Source organism: Oryzias latipes, chromosome 19, assembly GCF_053564925.1.
Source record: "Oryzias latipes strain Hd-rR chromosome 19, Olatipes_Hd-rR_3.1".
In the NCBI taxonomy this organism is placed as follows: domain Eukaryota; kingdom Metazoa; phylum Chordata; class Actinopteri; order Beloniformes; family Adrianichthyidae; genus Oryzias; species Oryzias latipes.
In genome coordinates this window covers 16,936,431-16,956,309 of record NC_136255.1, presented here as the reverse complement: position 1 = coordinate 16,956,309, position 19,879 = coordinate 16,936,431, and the positions used below count along the sequence as shown (strand labels likewise).

At 38.4% G+C, this 19,879-nt stretch overlaps 3 protein-coding genes and 1 long non-coding RNA gene across 7 annotated transcripts in view; 1 reads left to right on the top strand and 3 right to left on the bottom strand.

Annotated features, from left to right (window-relative positions):
- Positions 1–81: 81 nt before the first annotated feature.
- On the top strand, positions 82–10,900 carry LOC101156286 (zinc finger CCHC domain-containing protein 24). The gene is made up of 4 exons (XM_004080406.5): positions 82–480; positions 2,339–2,539; positions 9,705–9,869; positions 10,287–10,900. The coding sequence occupies exons 1-4, from the start codon at positions 286–288 to the stop codon at positions 10,398–10,400; spliced, it is 675 nt and encodes a 224-aa protein (XP_004080454.1). The 5' UTR covers positions 82–285; the 3' UTR covers positions 10,401–10,900.
- On the bottom strand, positions 502–1,138 carry LOC110017233 (uncharacterized). Its single transcript, XR_002292560.3, has 2 exons — positions 946–1,138; positions 502–671 (listed from the first exon to the last, which is right to left on the bottom strand). It is a non-coding gene; the product is annotated as an uncharacterized LOC110017233 (long non-coding RNA).
- Positions 10,901–11,294: 394 nt separating the features above from the next.
- On the bottom strand, positions 11,295–13,608 carry LOC101156535 (peptidyl-prolyl cis-trans isomerase A). Its single transcript, XM_004080407.5, has 6 exons — positions 13,329–13,608; positions 13,218–13,248; positions 13,010–13,098; positions 12,135–12,231; positions 11,946–12,021; positions 11,295–11,747 (listed from the first exon to the last, which is right to left on the bottom strand). The coding sequence occupies exons 1-6, from the start codon at positions 13,479–13,481 to the stop codon at positions 11,615–11,617; spliced, it is 579 nt and encodes a 192-aa protein (XP_004080455.1). The 5' UTR covers positions 13,482–13,608; the 3' UTR covers positions 11,295–11,614.
- Positions 13,609–15,189: 1,581 nt separating this feature from the next.
- The window catches only part of LOC101156922 (zinc finger MIZ domain-containing protein 1), a 197,684-nt gene continuing 192,994 nt past the window's right edge, over positions 15,190–19,879 (bottom strand). For 3 of the 4 annotated variants that reach the window (XM_078937241.1, XM_004080409.5, XM_023949845.2), the window contains 3 exons: positions 19,651–19,814; positions 18,252–18,503; positions 15,190–18,170 (listed from right to left, as the gene is read on the bottom strand). In XM_078937241.1, the coding sequence (XP_078793367.1) occupies positions 18,063–18,170; positions 18,252–18,503; positions 19,651–19,814 (524 nt within the window). In that variant the 3' untranslated portion in view covers positions 15,190–18,062. Of the gene's footprint in view, positions 18,171–18,251; positions 18,504–18,642; positions 18,787–19,650; positions 19,815–19,879 lie in introns of those variants that run through there. The other variant, XM_078937242.1, reaches the window with a different exon arrangement.

Here is a 19,879-nt window from a genome sequence, read left to right as displayed (position 1 = left end):
ATTAAAGGCATCTTTTTCGTGGCTCCGCTCAGCAGGACCTCCTCACTGTGACGCGTCGCAGCGGAGTCCTGGCGCGTCTTCACTCCTCCAACTTTCACTGTTCTCTCCGGCTTTGACTCCTTTACCCTCCACAGCCGCGCGGTCTGTATGCTGGAAACACCCAAACTTGCATTCAGCTGAGGCAAAGGTACTACTCAGACAAGTTGGATGAACCAGAAAACCCGGTGGTTCTGACGGTGCAGTTCCAAGAAGAAAAAAAGGCGCGGTCCCCCGCTCAGGGACAAGATGATGTCTGCTGTGGAGACCAGCGTGTACCAACCAGCGCAGCTCCTCAGCTGGGTCTACATGTCCTTAGAAGACACGCCGGACAGCTCGGTTGATGGCTTCAAAGATGAAAAGGACATTTCTGCACAGAGCAAGCGCAGCGCTTCAGAAATGACCTCCAACTATCTGAGCAACTTCTTCCATCTGAACAGTGAGGTAGAAAAACCCTTTGCATGATTAATGGAAACACTTTGTGTTTTTATTTTTTGCAGAAATCCATATTTTAAGCTCCCATCTTTTGCCCCAAATATTGTCCTGCTACCCGCTGCCTTTAGAAGGCTGCAGGGTGGAGGGTGGTATAGGCAAATGTGTTTTCCATGCTGGTCCAGATCCTGATCCTCTGGTTTCTGCGCAGAAGAGGAACCAGAGAAAGACATCTTACAAAGTTTTGAAGTGTCACAGCTCTGACATGCTCAGTGGTTTAAAAACCCTCTCCCATGAAAATTGTGTTTATGGTGTTTTTGACATGCTCTTGTGGCACTTTTCTCATATAAAATTAAGCTCAAAATTACATTTCTGAGTATTTCTTCATTCAAATTGTTGTAAATCAGGAGCAGACAAAAAATGCAATTTGATAGAGATTGCAAACAAAGAGATGATGGGAAATGAGGAAAGGCTTACTCCGTGCCAACTGTCCTGCCCACAACTCAGAGGTGAATGTCTAATGAACTCCTGCCGCTCTGCAGAAACGATGTCCTAGAAAACGATAGTGCGAGTGGGACTTTGAAGTTAAGTCACTTTAGCCTCATTCTGCACAAAAAACACAAGCATAGAGCATGAAAACTCTATACAATATCTTCTGTTGCTCTTCCACTTCCCTTAAATTTGGGATAAAGTGTAAATCCACACACAGAACTGTCAGCAGGACCTTGATCTTGTCCACGATGCCTTGTAAAACAGCATCATCCGGCTGCTCCTCTTGTTTTTCCCTGTAGTGGATAGCACCCGTCTCCTCCACAGACACAAAGATGCTGCTTTACATGGCCTGCCAGCAGGATCAGGATTGAAGGAATCTGTGACACAGGCATTTTGTTCGGTTGCGGAAATGGACACAATCAGGACACACAGTGAACAGAGGGGAGTCCGCACATCTGGAGAATTACAATGGCGTCGACTGAACTTCCAGAGGAGCAAAACAGTAGAATCCATCAGGGTGATGGACTATAGCAGGGGGTCTGCAACCTGAGGCTCCAGAGCCACATGAAACTCTTTTATCCCTCCGTTGCAGCTCTTTGGCTTAAAAAAATACTAATAATTTGAATAGATAATGGGTTGATCTGTTTTAGAATTAAAGTTTGTCATTTGTATTTAGATGTTTTATGGGTTGATCTACTGTGAGAGAGGTTTAGTATTAGAATAACTTTGCAGTTGCATGAATAGATCGAAAAGAATGGATTCTACAACAATGTTTACATGTTTATATTCAATAACATCAGAAAATACCATGTTAGTTGGTTTTCTTGCGCTTTTTTATTCAAGTAAATCTGCTGCAGCAGGAGGATCTTATTTAAAAAAAAAAGTTTATTTTATTTAGAAAGGAACCAGGATCTGCTGCTGTCAAAAGTAAAAACTGTTATGTAAATAAAATACTATTATAATTTAACTGTAGAGAATATTTATAAGATTTATTTTGTAAATGAATGGATTCAAATGGCTACAAAAACATGAAGAAAGTGTATTTTCATCAACATAAAGTCAATAAGACCCAAATGGGTCTTTCAGCATAAAAGGTTGCAGAACCCTGGACTATAGCAATGCATGCCTAACAGTTCGGGCAGGGTCACAGCAAGATATTTTTTAGGTTTGGGACATTCTCATCATGCAGAAAAACAGTAAAGGGGAAAAAGACTGCAGAAAAATCAGTTGGTGCTGCTGATTGACAATAATCATTATTTTTCTTCAATACCTTACATCAAACATGTCCATATTTGGCATTTCACCGACCTTAAAACATAGGTAGTGGTCAAACACTGCTGCAAAACCTAATATTTTTGTATGCATTTTTCTCTGACAGGGTCTGAATAATAAGTTCTACAAAAGGCCCTCATCTGAGGGATCTTTCAGCAACATCATGGATGGCCTCAGTTCTCTAGCACAGCACTTCTCAGACCTCTCTCTGTTCCCCGAGACCCGAAAACCCAGCAAAAGGCCCCCACCCAACTACCTGTGCCACCTTTGCTTCAACAAGGGACACTACATCAAAGACTGCCCCCAGGTGAGGAGGTTGTATAATGGATCTAATTTAGGCCAATTTTTTTCATATTTATTTAGGGAATTTCTTCTAGATTTTATTCCTCTCTGAAATGCATAATCTGTGATGTTTGCGTTATATTTTACAGCGTAAAGCCGATTCCTCAGCACATTTTTGAGTTGGATGTTCTCCAGCCGGTTGGTGATAAGCAGCAGATGCCAGGTTTTTGGTCTCAGAACTTTGCCTCGATGAAAAATGATTACTCCTCTGCAAGCATGAAAGAAACACGAGTGCTGCTTTCGGTGCAGCTGTGTTTCCTCACTGATCGCGCTCAGAGGGAAATGTCGGAAATTTGTCGGGTGTAATGGAGGGAGTTGAATATCTGGTGGACGCGATGCTACAATGAATCGCAGGAAAAAACAAGTAGGCAAAGAGCTGGCAAATATGACTAAAGTAGATGTTCATTTTGCACTTCAAAATAAAGTGCACTATTGTATTTTTCAATTTCCCAGATTATAAGCATTGGTGTTGAACATACTAACATTTTTGCCTAACAAACAAAAAAAAAACTATTAGTTGCAAAATTAAAAGGTGAATTGGTGGAAGGAATGAAAAAAATGACAGATTAAGTTATTTTTGAAGTTTAGAAATTTAAAGTTTAGTGGCCATTTTTCAGCCTCCAGTCCCAGATGTTGATCAGAGCAGTGCAGTGGTGAGGAATGAGCCTGTATGACTGAGTTTATACAACTGGGCCAAGAGCCAGAATTAGCTAATTATTTAACATTGAAAACCATTTGAAGGGTATCCAGCTGTTCTTCAGGGACTGTCAAAATAAAATGAAAAATGCTTGATTCTGCTTTAAAGGCATGTTTTATGCTTTTCATCCCCGCAGGTCAGCCTGGAAAAGTGAAGGGACATTTTCTCAAAGGAGGTTTATACATTTTTTTTCCTTCTTCAGTGACAAAGCTCAAAATCTGGAAGTCATTTGGCTTCCTTCTGGTCTCTGCTGCTTCGAAACATTCATCTCAAAAAGATGATGTCATGTTTTGTCACATGTAGCTGATATTTAAGATCCAAAGCAACGATCAAGTTGAAAGGCAGCCTTTTGCTGTCGAAGCAGCGTCTTTTGAAGCTTTAACTAATGAACGGCTGGAATTTGAGGCATCTTTAGCTTGAGACAGCTGAAGTTCATATATAGGGTGCGCCTTTGATGCCCCACTGCATCAGTCTGGCTGCAGACTCTCAACTTTTTTTTTGCAAACCAAAAAAACAATGTGCTTTGAAGTTTTAAGGGACCTTTCACTAATTAGGAAGCAAAATCCAGTTACTGTACAGAGAATCCATAAGTGACAGAGTGGTGACGGACAATTGCACAGTGGGAAGGGCTCGGGTTGAAAAAGGAGAGCATTGTTTCCTCGGAGGGGCTGTGGAGGCAAAGGTCAGGAAGCCTTGCTGTATTGTTCGTCTTGGCTGGAGTAATTTCTGTCGGGGGAAAAAAAATTCATTTAAAATCCCTACACAGACATGACAGCCTCCACATTATGTTTTTGGAAACGGGACAGGAAGTGGGTGTATGTCTTTGAATCATTTTTTGAATAGAAGGGGAAAAGCCTGCTTCAATAATCTCCTCACATGAGGAATTTTTGATTATTGCAGGGATTATATCAGGAATTCCTTGATTTATACTTTCTCTCTAAGAGGAAATGGGGATATTTTTAGCTTAAAAGTTCCAGTTTATTGGGTTGAAATCAAACTGCCATCTAAAAATAATAAATTTAGCTTTATCTTTATTTTCTGTCCCTCTGTTTCAACCTTGCCATTGAAATGAGATCAATCGATTTAACAAAAATCCTGGAGACTAGTAGTTTTTCACTCTTTGACCCTCAAATGTTCTTTTCTCATTTAGTTTGAACTTCAAATAAATGACGATGATGTCTTGTTCTGCACAATTAATGCATGTTTTTTTTTAAATTGAGGCTGTATCTATCTCTACTCCAGCCTTCAGGCTCCAATAAATCACTCTTCCGGTGGAACGTAGAATCTCTAAAGTTGATTTCTTTTTTTGTTCTGCACAACTCTTGGGTCTTCCCCTGTCGACAAAAGCCGTTCTAAGTGTTTATGTAGCTTCTGCAGTGATGCATACAACTGCATAGAGATGATGGCGTTCATTCAAAGCTGGCGCGATGACATCTGTCACGCTTTTTTTTAACCGAACGCTGCTGCACTCAGGTCTTAAACCATGCGGGAGCTTGTAAGTGAAGAATCCTTGGCAGCACTGACTTCTTACTGTTGCTTTGGGCTGTTTGTTTTCACGGCTGATAAGTGGCTTATCTCATTCCTATATATGTTGTCTGTTTCTTTTGGCTTGAACATGTGCCGAGGAGGATGGGCCAGATAGAGGAGAGCCTGGAATGTTAGGAGAGATAGAATTCCTTTAATAAACAGCATTTGTCATCTCAGCATTTGTATCCTTCACATATGAGGTCATTTTCACACAGGATTTGGTGATTTAAGACGAATAAAGATACTTCTATCCAATTTGCTGTAAAACCGTCTACCTGTTTCAAACGTCTTGTGTTTCCAGCAGGAGTTGGGAAATTCTTGGTGTTGTCTTTTCCTTTTTTTTTTTTTTTGCCCACCTGCCCCTGCCATTCACTCTTTTAGAAACACAATGCTGGTTTCCAGCTGTGTTTGTCATCAACAGGACTGCAGCTTAATGAGAATCCAGAAGGAGCAGAGGGCTTTTTGGCAGCGTGTCGTCCCCGCGATAGAACTGTAGAAAAAAGCTGAGAAGAGTAAAGTTTGCAAACGTGGAACTGAAAGATCTCTAGATTTTGAACATATTTGCACACAATTTTGCTGATTTAGTTTCGGTGTGCAGAGAATTTGACATTTTGGTGTCTTAATGGTGAACATTTAGGTGTAATTTGTTTCCAAAAAGTTTTAATTAGCAGTACTTCACATTTCATCTCCTTAAAAGTTCACACTGATCGTTTTTTTTTATATTGCAACTGTGCTGTTTAAAAGCACAGAACCTGCTCCTTTATCTGTTTAGTCTGTTTGAGCAGCTGTTAAACAACAAGGCAATAGATATATGTGTACTTAGGCCTGCACAATACACAAATTTATCGTTATCGCGACATTAAGCTGTGCAATATGCATACCGCAAAAGACGACGAAAATCGCAATAAATGGTTACCTTAAATGTGCTAAAACAAACTCATGGCAGCTTGAAATATTGAACAAATGAAATAAATCCCTTTATGCATTTAACCAATCGGAAGGACCCGTTTACGTTGTTGATCAATCAGATGAGCCCTTTTATGTTTGATGTTTGCCTCCTACGTCGACAAGGGTCATTTGGAGTATAATTTTTAAACTGTTGCAGTGAAATGGAAATTATGTTTTTGGTTGTTTTGCTATTTGTTTATATACCGGGAATTATATCGTTATCGCAATATTAATCACCAATATCGCATATTGCGAGTTTTCCTCATATCGTGCAGCCATAATGTGGATGTATAAATGACCTGTTTGTGATAGTTTTTCTGTTTTAAAAGGACTCAAAGAATAATGCAATAATACATAAATGTATATATTTTGTATATATTTCTAAATATTTTATTATTTAGCTATTTTAGCAGAAAATGTGTTCCTGCTGCCTTTTGATTCACTTCAAAAGTTGTACATATTCTCCCTTTATGAAAAAAAAATCACTCAAATTAAAGTGGAAAATCCTAATTAGCCCATCCTCTAAAGAAACTGTTGTAATGTTTTTAATTAAATTGAAAAAAAATTGTAAAATTCTACATTTTGATTTAAAAAAAGGCAGAAAAAGTGTCTCCTACTCCTACTCCGTTCATCGTTTAGTCTATTTATTAAAGTGTTCCCAGCGGTCTTTTAATTATGAAGTTTTTCTAGAACATAGTTTCTGCAGAGGGGCAGAAGTTCATTCAAAATTCGCCTCTGAGTTTTAGGAGGGATTGTTGGCTCTAAGTAAGCCCGACCCCCCTTCCCCTCCCTGCTGCTGAGAGCTCAGGGCAGGGAGCTTGTGGCCCGCCCAGTGTATTTTCTACGTCACAAATACAACCTTTTTCAAACTGTATTTTTTTGTCTGCTCCTGATTTACAACAATTTGAATAAAGAAATGCCCAGAAATGGAATTTTCAGTAAAATCGTCTTTATATAGGTCCCCCATCATAAGAAAATGTCCTACAAGAGCATGTTAAAAACATAATTTTCATCAGAGTGGGTCTTTAAAAAGCTCTGTCTACATTTTTTTTTAAATATTTGATTTAATCCCTGACTTCTTTTAGATCATTGATTTCACATGTTTGGTAACAGCTGCCTGCCCTGCACTGCCACGGTCTCAGACAGATTCAGCTCAGTGAGGGAAAGTGCAGGTTTGTTAGTGTGGAGTAATTGACCACACGCTATCAAATGTCCTTGAGCTGTCTATTTTGCATGTCTCATGGGAGTGGGGGGAGAAAGTGGAAGAGGGGGAGTAGAGATTGAGAAGGGGGGGGGGGGGGGTGAGGATTTGGAGCCGTCCATTGTTTGTCCTGATGCTTTCCAGATGATGGCAGTCACCTCTTGAACCTCTTTCCCCAGAGTGGAAACATCTTGGCCGAGGTCATCTGCTGCAGTTTCTTGCTGGTCTCAGATGCATCGTTTTAGTTATAACTCTTAAATATTAACCATATTTAAGGGATTAAAGTAAATAGTTTTAAGTTAACATAAAAAAACCTTATTAGTTTTCATTTCAGGCAGTAGGAAGCTTAATTAAGGATTTCTGATCCTTTTTCAAGACATTTAAATGTAAATGGACTGGTAAACGCAGCATTACAGGTTTTATCTGTTGGAGGATTGCTCAATATTATTGATATTTGGAGTGAAGAAAATTGAGGCTGACATTTCACTCCAAATTATTCTTGTGATTTTGCCCAAAATCTAATTTTTTTGTAATGTAATGTTTGTAAATTTTAAGCATGCATGAATCTTTGGTGAGTTAGCATTTCTAGACAAGGAAACTGTAAAATTGTATTACTTTTGCAACCAAAAATGCCTCATTGTGTCATATTTGACACATTCCCCCCTTTTTCAGGTTGGTGTAAATGCTGAGGCCGATTTTCCATAAGATCCACTCGGATGAAACATGTGTTAATGGTGTTTTTAACGTGTTCTTGTGGCGTGTTTCTGATGATGGAGGACATATATATAAAGAAAATTAAGCTTAATATCGCTTTTCTGAGCATTTTTAAATTCAAATTGTTGTTAATTAGCAGCAGATGAAAAAATACAGTTGGAAAAAGCTTGTAGCAGTGACGTAGAACAAATACTAGGCGGGTCATAAGCTCCATGATCCGCTCTCTTCTGATGCATGGCTGGATTGCTTCTATATTGCACGCAATCTTTGTTGCATTGCTGACGTGAGGTTGGGGGTGCGAGGGGCTGTAAAATAGAGGGGGAGCGTGTAAACAGATAGATGATGGGAAATGGGGTCGGCCTTACTCAGCACCAACAGCCCAGCCCACAACTCAGAGGCCAATTTCTAATGAACAACTGCCGCTTTGCACAAACTATGTCTTAGAAAACAATGTTTTTTTTTTAATTTTGGCTAAAAATGGCATCTCTATAATTAAAAGACCAGTTGAAACACTTTTTCACTAAATCAAAAGATGATCGGAGTGGGACTTTAACACCCATGAACATGAATCCAAGGAAAGCCTGCATATTTCTTGCAAAATTTTGTTTTTGTATGAACATGTTCTTGGACTGCAGATAGACAGTATATCTACACAAAAGAGACACAAGCTAGAAGAGCAAAAGGCAACTGTCCTGCATCAGTTTATCAGAATCTAATGGAAATGTATCAGGGAAGCGTCTCCTCAGGCCGCTGACAACAGTCATCCTGACTTTATCTCTCTGGCAAAGTGACAGCCCTTTAAAATCCGTCAGTTGGCCTTCCTTCCAGCTTGCAGGAAAGTCATCAGCGTTGCCTCACTGGGAATAGGCTGATGGTAGAAAGAAGAATTTCCCAATCCTGAATGTTTAACTTTTGGTTTTTCAATTTAGTCAGTAAGTCAAATAAAAGAAAGCACAGAAAACAATGACCTCAGAGGGACACACGGCAGAGAGAAAGAACTGCTTCAGAGGGCAAAAGAATGAAGGAAAAAGCCACAAAGCTGATGGTCCATCTCCTCCAAAAACCTCCTTCCAGCATCTATTACAAACTAAATAATGAGGCACAAAACTGCATGTTAATGGATATCCATACTGATAATTACCATTTTATTCTCTCTTTGTTTTTAAATTCCGTTTAAATAATTAAAAATACTTTTAAAAAATATTGAAAACCATATTGGAAAATACTGTTTTGATGCTCAGTGGTTGAAATCCTGCATTAATGCAGACTGTCTCTCCCTTCCAGAGATGTTTGACTCTGATATGGAAGAAAGAAAAGTGTCCACTCTGTGTGCCACATCTGAATGGAAACTCTAGCTTTGTGCCCCTGGATGCTCTGGCGGGTCGTCGAGCTTTTATGTAGGGTTTGTTTTTCTTTTCCTGAAGAGAGTGAAAGCTGCTTCCTCCCTCAGGAAGATGTTCTGTCCACCGGCGCTGTAGGCGCCTGCAAAAGTGTGAGCGTCCCATCAGATTTCCTCAAAAATAAAGGAAAATATCTGCTGGGTCTTAAACCTGGCGAGCAAATTTGGGAGAAATCGTAAAAACTTTTTGAGTCAAGGTGTTTCTAATTCCGAACAAACTTTTCTTTTGCTCCATTAAGGATTTTTCTCTTTACAAAGTTCATCTGGGTTTGATTTCTTTCCTGCTCAGATCTTTGCATTATGATCAGTGAGGTCCTGGAGGAGATGACGGAAACCTTGAAATATTTGTCCTCAAGCGGTCCTCTTTAGCCATCGGTTCCCCCACAGACAGAGGCAAACAACGAGTAGGAGGGAATACTTTCCAATAGAGAATAAGAATAAGTTTAGTTCTTTTTTTTTTAGAAATAAAATAAATCTGTACCATCCCTGCACAAATGCTTCATATTTAAAAATCTATATTTTTTTGTATAAAAGACTACAGAAACCAAAGACCTTCCTTGGAAAATGTGTCAGACAATTTTTTTTAAAGATCTAAAAGATCAGAGATGCTAAAAGTGTGTATTTAAATTCCTTTCCTTTTTTAGGCTCGACCCAAAGGTGAAGGTCTGACCCCATACCAGGGCAAAAAGAGATGTTTTGGTGAATATAAATGCCCTAAGTGCAAGAGGAAGTGGATGAGCGGCAACTCTTGGTCCAACATGGGTCAAGAGTGCATCAAGTGCCACATCAACGTTTATCCACACAAGCAGGTAAAGTTGGGAAAAATCTATCAAATCATTTAAAAAAAATAAGTTAAATCCTCTTTTTTAAACAAACTGATTTGAGCTTTTGTAACTTTGAGGGATTACACCCCCCCCCCCCCCCCCGAATGCAGGCGTATTATCTATTTTATTAGAATGTTTGCTTAAAAGTGATTTAAAAATTGGAGATGGCCTCTGACACTAGAAGTGGGAGGAAGGAGAAGCGTAAAGTGGAAGCTAGAAGGAGCTCAGTGTCGCCCTCTGGAGGCAGAAAGTGGAGGTTTGACAGGGAAGCTGCTGATGAGAGGTTTCACAACAGAGCAAAGAAAATAAGGGTGGAAAAAGCTGCAGGAGCTCATAAATATGGCATTTGTAACCGTGAGCACCGTTAAGCTTTCCAGTTCTTTAATCTGCGGTTGGTTTCAGAGACCTCTGGAGAAACCGGACGGCCTTGATGTGTCTGACCAGAGCAAAGAACATCCTCAACATCTGTGTGAGAAATGCAAAGTCCTCGGCTACTACTGCCGCCGTGTGCAATAACATGATTCCACTGGGATGCAGATCATGACGGTGAAACTTTCCTCCTGACACTGTGACTCTTCTAGAATGGAGACAACCTCAGAGTTTGATGGATTACTCAATTTATGTGAAAAATTAATCTCTAATCTTTTATAAAAAATAAAAAAAAATCCCACCAACTGTGAATTAAGAACCTTCTACATTCTAACCCATTCAAATTTTTTATACTTTTTTTTTATAGCTTGAACAGTTGAATCTGTATAAAATATGCAAGTCCACACCAATGATATGTATCTGCATTCCTATAGGTACATCATATTTAATATATTTGAAAGCCATACTATTGTGTAGTATTTTGGGAATGTTTTAGCCGACTAACAGTATTTGTTTAGTGTGTGGACATAGTTGTGTTTTGTTTTTTTTTTGTGACCAAGCAGCAAATATCTCAAATTATCCAAAGTGCCACTTTTTCATTTTCTGTATCATTTTAATAAAAAATGTAATGCATTATTGGGTTCAAACTGTTTATCCATTATTGAAATTATACTCGACTCAAATGAAGACTAATCTTTCATGATACAATATATATTCTTTTATGTATGTATAAACCAGACTTTAGTTCAGTAAGCTTGATTGTAAGGCGTTACAGTAAATTTTTTCATAAAATTCTTTTGTTAAGCCAAAGCCTACACAACAAACTATTTTTTTAAATTTTAATTATTTGATATAAACTGTGTAGTTTTTCATTTTTGTGACTGGTAAACATGTTGCACATTCTGCAGTTGAATAACCCCTGATGTGTTTCAAACAAACTGATCCAGATGTTACTTTTTTTTCTCTAAAAATTGAACAAAAACTATCAGAATTAATTCATTCCAAAGAACTTCCGCCAAAAATAAAGTAGTTGACAAAAAAAAAAAAAAAAGGTACTTTTATTGTCAGTTTTTCAACTCGGACCCTTGAAGCATCATTATTACTATTATGATGGTAAATTTACAAATACAAATGAGGAGAAGGTACACAGAAAATTAATTTCCCCTTAAATCTGTTATATTAAAACCACTTTAATTATCCTAAAAATTCACAGTTTCAAACATGACACTTTGTCCATTTCAACCTGAGACCCAGTACCAACAAAAACAAATGCTATGCAGTTTTATGCCAGATGTGCTGCACTTTGTGCTACGACAGACGGCCGTAACTTTATCAGATGCGTGTCCTGCTGACTCAGCCATCTACAGCTCTCCACAATCTGTGATGGTGATTTTTTGGGAGGTTCTGCCGGACTGTGACCCGAAAGATTCCACTTTTTTTACGACGCTCATTCCGTCTTTCACTCTGCCGAAGACGACGTGCCTGCCATCCAGCCTAAACCAAGCAGACGAAGAGGTTTAGTTATTTTTTTCAGCCTTCATCTTAACATTTTATGTGAGAAAATGTTGTTTTTGCAGTCATTCTACTTTGTTTGGTCGTTTAAACTTTCAACACTTTGCAGGAAAAAAATGATAAACTCCAAGAAAACAAATGACATAAATCAAACTTCACCTCCACTTTTCCAGAACTTACCACTCTGTTTTAGAGGTGCAGATGAAGAACTGGGATCCATTGGTGTTCGGCCCGGCGTTGGCCATAGATAAGATGCCTTAAAAGCAGCAAAATCTTTCATTAATTCAAATGAATTCTTAAAACCCGGTCCAGATAACATGACCTCATTTTCCAGTCCTTCCAGCATCTCTAACGGAGCTGCATCCTTACCTGGTCCAGTGTGCTTCAAGACAAAGTTCTCATCAGGAAACTTCAACCCATAGATAGACTTCCCTCCTGTTCCATTATGGTTGGTGAAATCCCCTCCCTGAAATCCCCAATATCAAACAAAAGAAAACATCGCTGCTATGAGACAGAGGGAAAAAACAGATATAAATATTTTAAATATGTTTGTGACAAATCCAGAAATGAATGATTTTGAAGGCTGGTGTCAGAAGTCAACCTATTTCCTGATAACTGTAGCTTTATGACTAGAAAAAATGGTTACAATCTTCAATAATAGCATTTAGTGCAAATACAAATTCAAAAATGATGCATTCATGGTTTTTTAGATTGATTAAAAAATGCAGTTTTTAATTTCCAACATATGTACAACTAATTTTGCGGGTTTAAAGACAGTTTGTCTTTCCCAATTAACTTTTCTACCACCCTTCTGATTAGGAACAGGAATAGTGAAAGCTTTGTCTGTCCATGGGGGAAAATGCTTCGATGAGCAGTAGAAGGAAAAAAAAAGCCCATTTGTTTTTAATTGTGCAACTACAATTTGAGGTGGCAAAGTTAAGCAACAACGACATGAGCTGGTTTCATAGTTATTCGGTTTGAGGCATAAAAAGGGAAACTGAAACTTTGTGGTATTGAGCGATTTGATGCTTTGTCAGCAAAATTTGAAACATGTCTAAGCATGAGGAAGAAATGTACGCCTCAGGGATGTAAACTTATTTTTCATTTAATTGGGAAAGCTTCTTTTAACGACATTTTCCTGTAACTAAAATATAAACAATAACATTAATTTTTAATGCCACAATTATTTAGCTTTTGGATTAAAATTATAAATTAAATATTGTTGTTTTTCTTCTTCAGCTCACCTGACACATGAACTTAGGGATCACCCTGTGGAAGATTGAGCCCTTGTAGCCAAAGCCATGCTCCCCCGTGCAGAGTGCTCGGAAATTTTCTGAAGGACAACAAAACCTTGTTATTCCGTGCACGTGTCATTCAAAAATACTGTACAATAATTCGGTTTTGTTCAGGCTAGCTTCTGTACTGTAGCGGTGAAAAACTGAGCCAGCGCACCTGCTGTTTTGGGCACTACGTCGGCGCTCAGCTACACAAGAGAAACGATAAAGTTACTGAACAGCTGAGGAACCCGAGCGGAGAGACGCTCCTTCGGTGGTTGGGTCTCACCTCAAAGGTTACTCTCCCCAGCGGCTCGCTGCCTGCAGCAATGTCAAAGTAAACCGTCGGGTTTTTGTTAGCAGCTCCGGGGCCGCTGCTGCACATGCGCGCGACCGTGAACGCCAGCGAGTAGAACTTTATTTTGTTGGAAAAACTTAACATTTTAAAGTTCCTATGTACCGCTACTCGGATAGTCAACTTACGACAGCAACGGATTGAAAGTCACGCTCAAATCCGGGAAGCAATGCAAAATCGAGCTACCCGATCGGACCCCGCATGCGCGAAAGTTACGTCACTTCCTCTTTGTGGGCCAACCAATGAGTTATATCATATAACTCATTATGATATAACTCATTGGGCCCAACATTGCGATAGGGAAGCTCCAGTAATTCGTGTATTTTTGTACGTTTTTTTGTTCCAAGACTGTAAAAATTATATTTAACAATTAAATAGTTAAAACTGAAGATATTTATATGTAAAAAAATTCTCTACCTGTTAAACCCAATGGTTAAACTTTATTAATGTCAACAAACAACAAATCATACAATCCTTCAACAACACGAACAAACAAATGGCACACAACCACTGGTTGAAAGGCTCATAAAAACTGATAAAGAAAATAAAAAAAATTAGTAATGATAATGATAAGAATAACATAGGCAAAATAAACCAAAATGAAAAACAAAATAAAAATCTAATATAAAAAATCATACACCTCAAGAAGTTTTGTGCCATTTTTGTTATTAAGCGATTGTAAATATATTTTAAAAGCTTAAAATTTGGGCTTTCTGCTGCTCCATTTACATGTATTAGGAAAGAATTTAGCAAAAACCAGGAGGTTATTGATGATGATGTTTTTTTGTCCACGAGGGTCATTCCAAATATAACATTATGTCTTATTTTTTTAAGATGTGGGGTAAAAAGATTTGGTTGATAACCAATTTTGTAGATCTTTCCAAAAGGTTTTAGAATAAGCATGATAAAAGAATCAGTGATCTGTCGTTTCAATATCATTGATTGATTGATTGATTGATTGATTGATTGATTGATTCATTCATTCATTTTCTAAACCCGTTTTTTTTTTTTTTTTGGGGGTCACTGGAGCCTATCCCCGCCACTCAAGGGCGAAGGCAGGGGCCATCCTGGACAGGTCGTCAGTCTGTCTCAGAGCCGTTTCGGCTTAAATCACCAGAGTGAATCTTGATCATATCGGTAAGAACTTTGAAATGTATTCCTTTGCCTTGGGGCTTAAAGGATATAAGGAAAAATTGTACCCTTTGCGTCAGAAAACAGTTGAATAATAAAGTTTTATTAGGCTGGGTTGGAGACAGACTGGAACTTGCTGTATCTCTTTTGGGGTCAGGATGTTGCTGGAGACAACCCAGTTACTGTTGGTCAAAGGCTGGGTCCACCCTGAACAGATTACTGGTTCAATGCAATCCCTAGGGGCAGTGACGGAGCGTGAACATTTTAAATGAGGGGGCAGGAGGTGGTCAGAGTGGCAGGCCATTCCAAATGGAAAGTTTCATTATTATTTTTTTATAGAAAACATTCATTTGAGGGGCTCAAGATATCATTGCAAAATATTACTCTTGCAATTTTTGCAAAACTTAAAGAAGCTTGTTATAATGATTTAATGTCTGTCAATAATGATAGTTAGATTGACTTAAAAATTGGACTCATTGAGTGCAGCGCCCCCCTGCAGCCAAAGGGAAACTTTAGAGTCACCAACCAAATTATGAAGCATGTTTTTAGACTGTTAGGAGGAAACCAGAAGATTTAAACCAGGAATTTTTCAGCTGTGAAGTGTAGTAAAGAGACTGTAATTTACTTTTTTCTAATAGATATAAACCCACACACACAGCCAGAATGAAATGCAGGTATCATCTGAATACATATTTATTAGATAAATATTAGGTTGTCACATCATCTAACTACATACAGTTCTGCAAGACTAAAAATCACAATTAGTTTCTTTATTTTCTGACCAGTTTTGAGTGTGAAATGGTTGTACATACAATGTACAAACATAGAGACAATAGCCACAATTGCATGAACCACCTTACTTTACCTTTTTTTTCTGCTGTTCATGATATCAAAAAATTGTACAAACTTGAGATTTGGTTACAATCTTCAGGACCTGTCCTTTCCACCAGCAATCCTCATCACTTCAGAGTGTTTTTATTTATTTTTGTAACCAGTTTATCATTTTTTTTCTTTTGAGGGTTTAGTGCTTCAAGTATGCCGGTGTGAAGAGAACATTTTTGCTAATTAGTAAAACATAATTTTCCCAGTTTCTCTAAGAAAAGAAAAAAAAAAGAAAATAAAAAAGGTGAAATTATATTACAGATGGTGGAAGATAATGCTGAGAGAGAGACACCCACAGACACTAACTAACATGTTTCATTTTCCGTGTTCAGCCACATCCAGGAGAGGGGTTACAAGCTTTTTTTTATTATTATTATTCTCAAGAAACAATGCACATTCCCAGGAAAATGAATACATTTCTGTTCACATGTTCATTTACATATTTACAGCCATCCTTGGGAAGTTCGACTAGCCCTGCCACCCTTTCCACCTCTCCAGGCCAGAATGATGACCGTGCCCTTTCCTTTTTTTGACTTTAGGTTTCTTTTATTTTTTCTCCTAGAAAATTGGCAGTTGGAAGTACAGTTTTGGGTGCAACAGTGAAACCGAATTAGCCTCGCTTGCAGGTTAGAACAAGCCTGGAAAAGACTGAAGGGATTAAAGGTTTAAAAAATGAAACTTTTTTTGAGTGATTTGAAGCTTCGATGTGAGCAAGATGTGAAACATGTTCACACATGCTGGAACTATTAACTTAAAGTTAAGGTGGTTGATTCAGCAAAATGCCACAGATGAAAGAAATTGGATTTCTAGCCTTACAGATTCATAACAAAAAGAGTAAAAAATAATTTATTAAAGGAAAAAAAGAGGGGAAGGGATAAAAATGTATATGGTCTCATGCTTTTTTTTTTTTTTTAAAAAGCCACATTTTCTATAACAAAAATATAAACAATATCAGGAATTTCTTTAAAATATGGTTGTGATATATTTTTTTAAAATACCACAATTAGCAAAAAAGTAGGATATTCACACATATGCTCAACAGTGGAGGTCACTTAAAATCAGCGGATCCACATTAAAACATGACGGGGAGAAAAATATTGCTTAATATCTGAGGACTGCAGTGATGCAAGGACAGGTGTGAGAGTGACACAGACACACATAACAGGAAATAAATCACTTGAAATCACTTCCTCAGGGTGAATTCAGGGAGCGTTTCGGGTGAGCTCGGACGACTAATGATAAAAGCACAAACATTTATCGAGATGATACAAAAATATTCACAAAGATATTTACATTACAATAGCATTTCTTAAAAAATAATACATTTGCATACTGAACAGCACAGATCTCGAAAAGAACAAAAACAAAAAAAGGTCAAATTAAAAACAGGCGTGGCAAATAAACAAACGTCAATACTGCTTTGAAAAAGATTTCTTAAACAGCAGTGATGGATCAACCGTGTGCCACCATCACCTCCCGCAATGACTGAAAAGTTAGCCTCCCACGTGAAAAGTAACACCTGCGAACCCTCTACAGCTTTGGTGATTTAGAGCCACTCCTCAAAGGAATTATGGGAAAATTTCATAATGCAGCAACAAGTAAAACGAAAAAAAAAATGTCAGCAGATGCATGATTCCTGCACTGCTGAAGTGAAGCATATCCTTTCGATTGCAGTGTCAACTTAAATATGGCAGAAATCATAAACCTGTGGAAACTGATCAAAACCACACTTCTTTTGTTGTTGTTTTCACGACTTAGAACAGCACTAGACACGGGCTTGGCATACATGCACTTTCAGAAGACAACAAAAACATTGTTTGAACAGGGAAGAGATGCAAACAAGCTGATGTCAGGGTTCATGCTCAGCAGGACAGCCGGAAGGACATGTTGAGGGAAGCAATCTGTGTTTTTCCATTTAAGAACAAAAATAAAACCATTGTTGAAGGAACAGATATGCATATAAATTCTATTTTTTTTTGTACTGGGGCTAAAAATCTATCCTGTATCAACAGTCAACCTCTGACAGAATAAAAGATGTTCAGATGTTTACAAAGTGGAAGGAAATCTCTAAAAAATTGCCCAAAAATGAAAAAAAAAACAACTACAAAATGTGTTCCTTTTTTGGAAAGATTGAACTTTAAAAGACGTGTTTTGTTTTCTTTGCATTGCCAGAATCTCTTGTGCTCTTAAATAATGTGTGGCGGACAAAAACAGTGCTTCTAACCAGATCACTCAGAAAGTGGGAGTTGTGAAAAAAAACATAAACACTGGCCAGATAGCGCAGCTTTTTTTTTTGGTTGTTATTTTTCCCATTTTTTACAGTGGGTTCAATTTTTTTTCAAAAGGGAAAAAAGGTGGTTATAAAATGCTACAATATGTTTCTAACGAGCACAAAATCCTGTGTGGTGTCAAAAGAAAACCCGAACAAAAATGAAAATGGTTATAGCTGCACGGTCAAAGGGGCCACAGCAGGGCGGAGGGGGTAAGTCTTTTCAGTTCAAACTGTTTTCAGTCAATCTGCGCTGACGGAGGGAAGCTGTACAAGAGGAAGAAGAGAAAGGGAGTGCATCTTTGCGTTTATCAAGTACTGAGTGACCCCCATTGTGTCTGAGGGAAGCTGTGGGCGTTCAGAAGAGTTCATGTGTCCGAAACGCCTCAGTTGTTTTCAAAAAGTGATAGGAGGTCGTCGTTGCTATTGCTTGGGAGGTCCGGGGGATCCAGGTATGACAACAGTTCATCTGGGTTTGCCAGCTCAGGAAGTAGCTGGAAGAGAGAAGCAAATGTTAGCTCAAATGACAAACGGGCCAACCGCTTTGAGTGGTTTTTTTAAATCCCGGGACTCACGTCTAACGACGGCTCGGGCATGTCAGACCCCGCCTGCGTGTCCAAGTTGCTGGAGGTGTTGAAGGCGAGCTCGTTGTGGGGGTGGTTGGTGGGGCCCGGCTGGTGCTGTTGCAGTGGTTGTTGAGGGGGCAGAACTTGCCGCGATGGCTGAGGAGGTCCGCTGTGGTGAAGCTGCTGCTGCTGCTGGGTGGAGCCGTGTAAGCTCTGCTGCAGGGGGTTGTGTGACTGGTCAGGGCCAGCAGAATGAGGTATCTGTAGGAAGAATGGAAATCCAATGAAAATTGCATTTTGTTTTGTTTTGAACACGTTCTGGTGGTATTTTACATATAAAAAGAAATTTAAGATGAAATTTTTTAATTCAAGTTGTTGTGAATCAGGAGGACACAAAAATGCAGCTTGAAAAAGAGCTTTATTGTTATGTGGAAAATACGATGGGTGGGTCACAAGAGCCCTGCTCCGCTCTGCAATGGCCAATGGAAGGGGGTGTGGGGTTGCTCCATGCCAGTAACTACTGCTGCTATGCAGAAACTATGTCCTAGAAAACAACACAAGTTTTTTGATTTCATGGCTGAAAACGGAATCATTAAAAGACCAGTTTTATATTAGATTAAACAATGATTAAAGTGGGACTTTTTGAGCAACATAAAAATCCTTATTATATAAATCACGTCCTGATTTCGTGACATTGTAAAACAAAATTAAGGGGATTAAACAGACTTTTCCCTCCAACAGCTTCATGTAACGATGACATAATACACCAAGAAAAAAGGTAAAAGTAAGTAGCAACTTCTCTATTAAACACATTATTGTTGATCAATAATGAAGATGCAGTTTATAATTCATAGTGGAATTAATGTTATTCATCCAAAAACATCATAAAATGGTTACCCTTTTTCTAATGACAAAGAAATTCCAATGACTATTACTCCTTCTTTAAAGACTAATATGATTACAATTCTGTTTAAAGTAGATTAGCTAGTACCCTACTTATCATGAATTTTAGATGTGATTCAGAAAAAGATAGATAGAAAGTACTTTACTTGTCATTGTCACTGGCACAATAAACTTTAAAAAGTGCTCTTTGGTCAGCGTGTCCTTCATTCATTAAAACAAACATTTACTGAACCAGAAGGTGCAGATTTAAATTTTTCTATGCAATGTTTAAAATATTTATTGCAGTTGGGTAAAAACTGTCTTGCATCTGTCTAATGGCAACACTTCCTTCTTACTACTGTTATGTGGCTCCTTCTGTTATTTTAAAAATGTAAAATATTAATTTTTTGGTGATTCTACAACAAAATTTGCAATGAAGCAAAATTTACTTTCAAAATTCTCATCCAGACTTTCTAAGGAAGCATCAATAAAAGTAAAAAACACAAAAAAAGTATTTTGCACTCACTGAGTCGGGCATGTTGTGGGACAGCGGCTTGTCTTGTGTCATGAGGCTGTTGGGCATGTCAGGTGGGTGGGACAGCTGGGGGGCGTGCATGAAGTCAGTCACTGACGTACCACCCGGGCCGCCGTGGGGGAAGTCAAAGTTCCCGTGTCCTTGGTAACTGTTGCCTAGGGTGCAAAAAACAAAAAAAAAAACAAAAACAAAAAAAAAGATGTGTTTAGACTTCTGATCA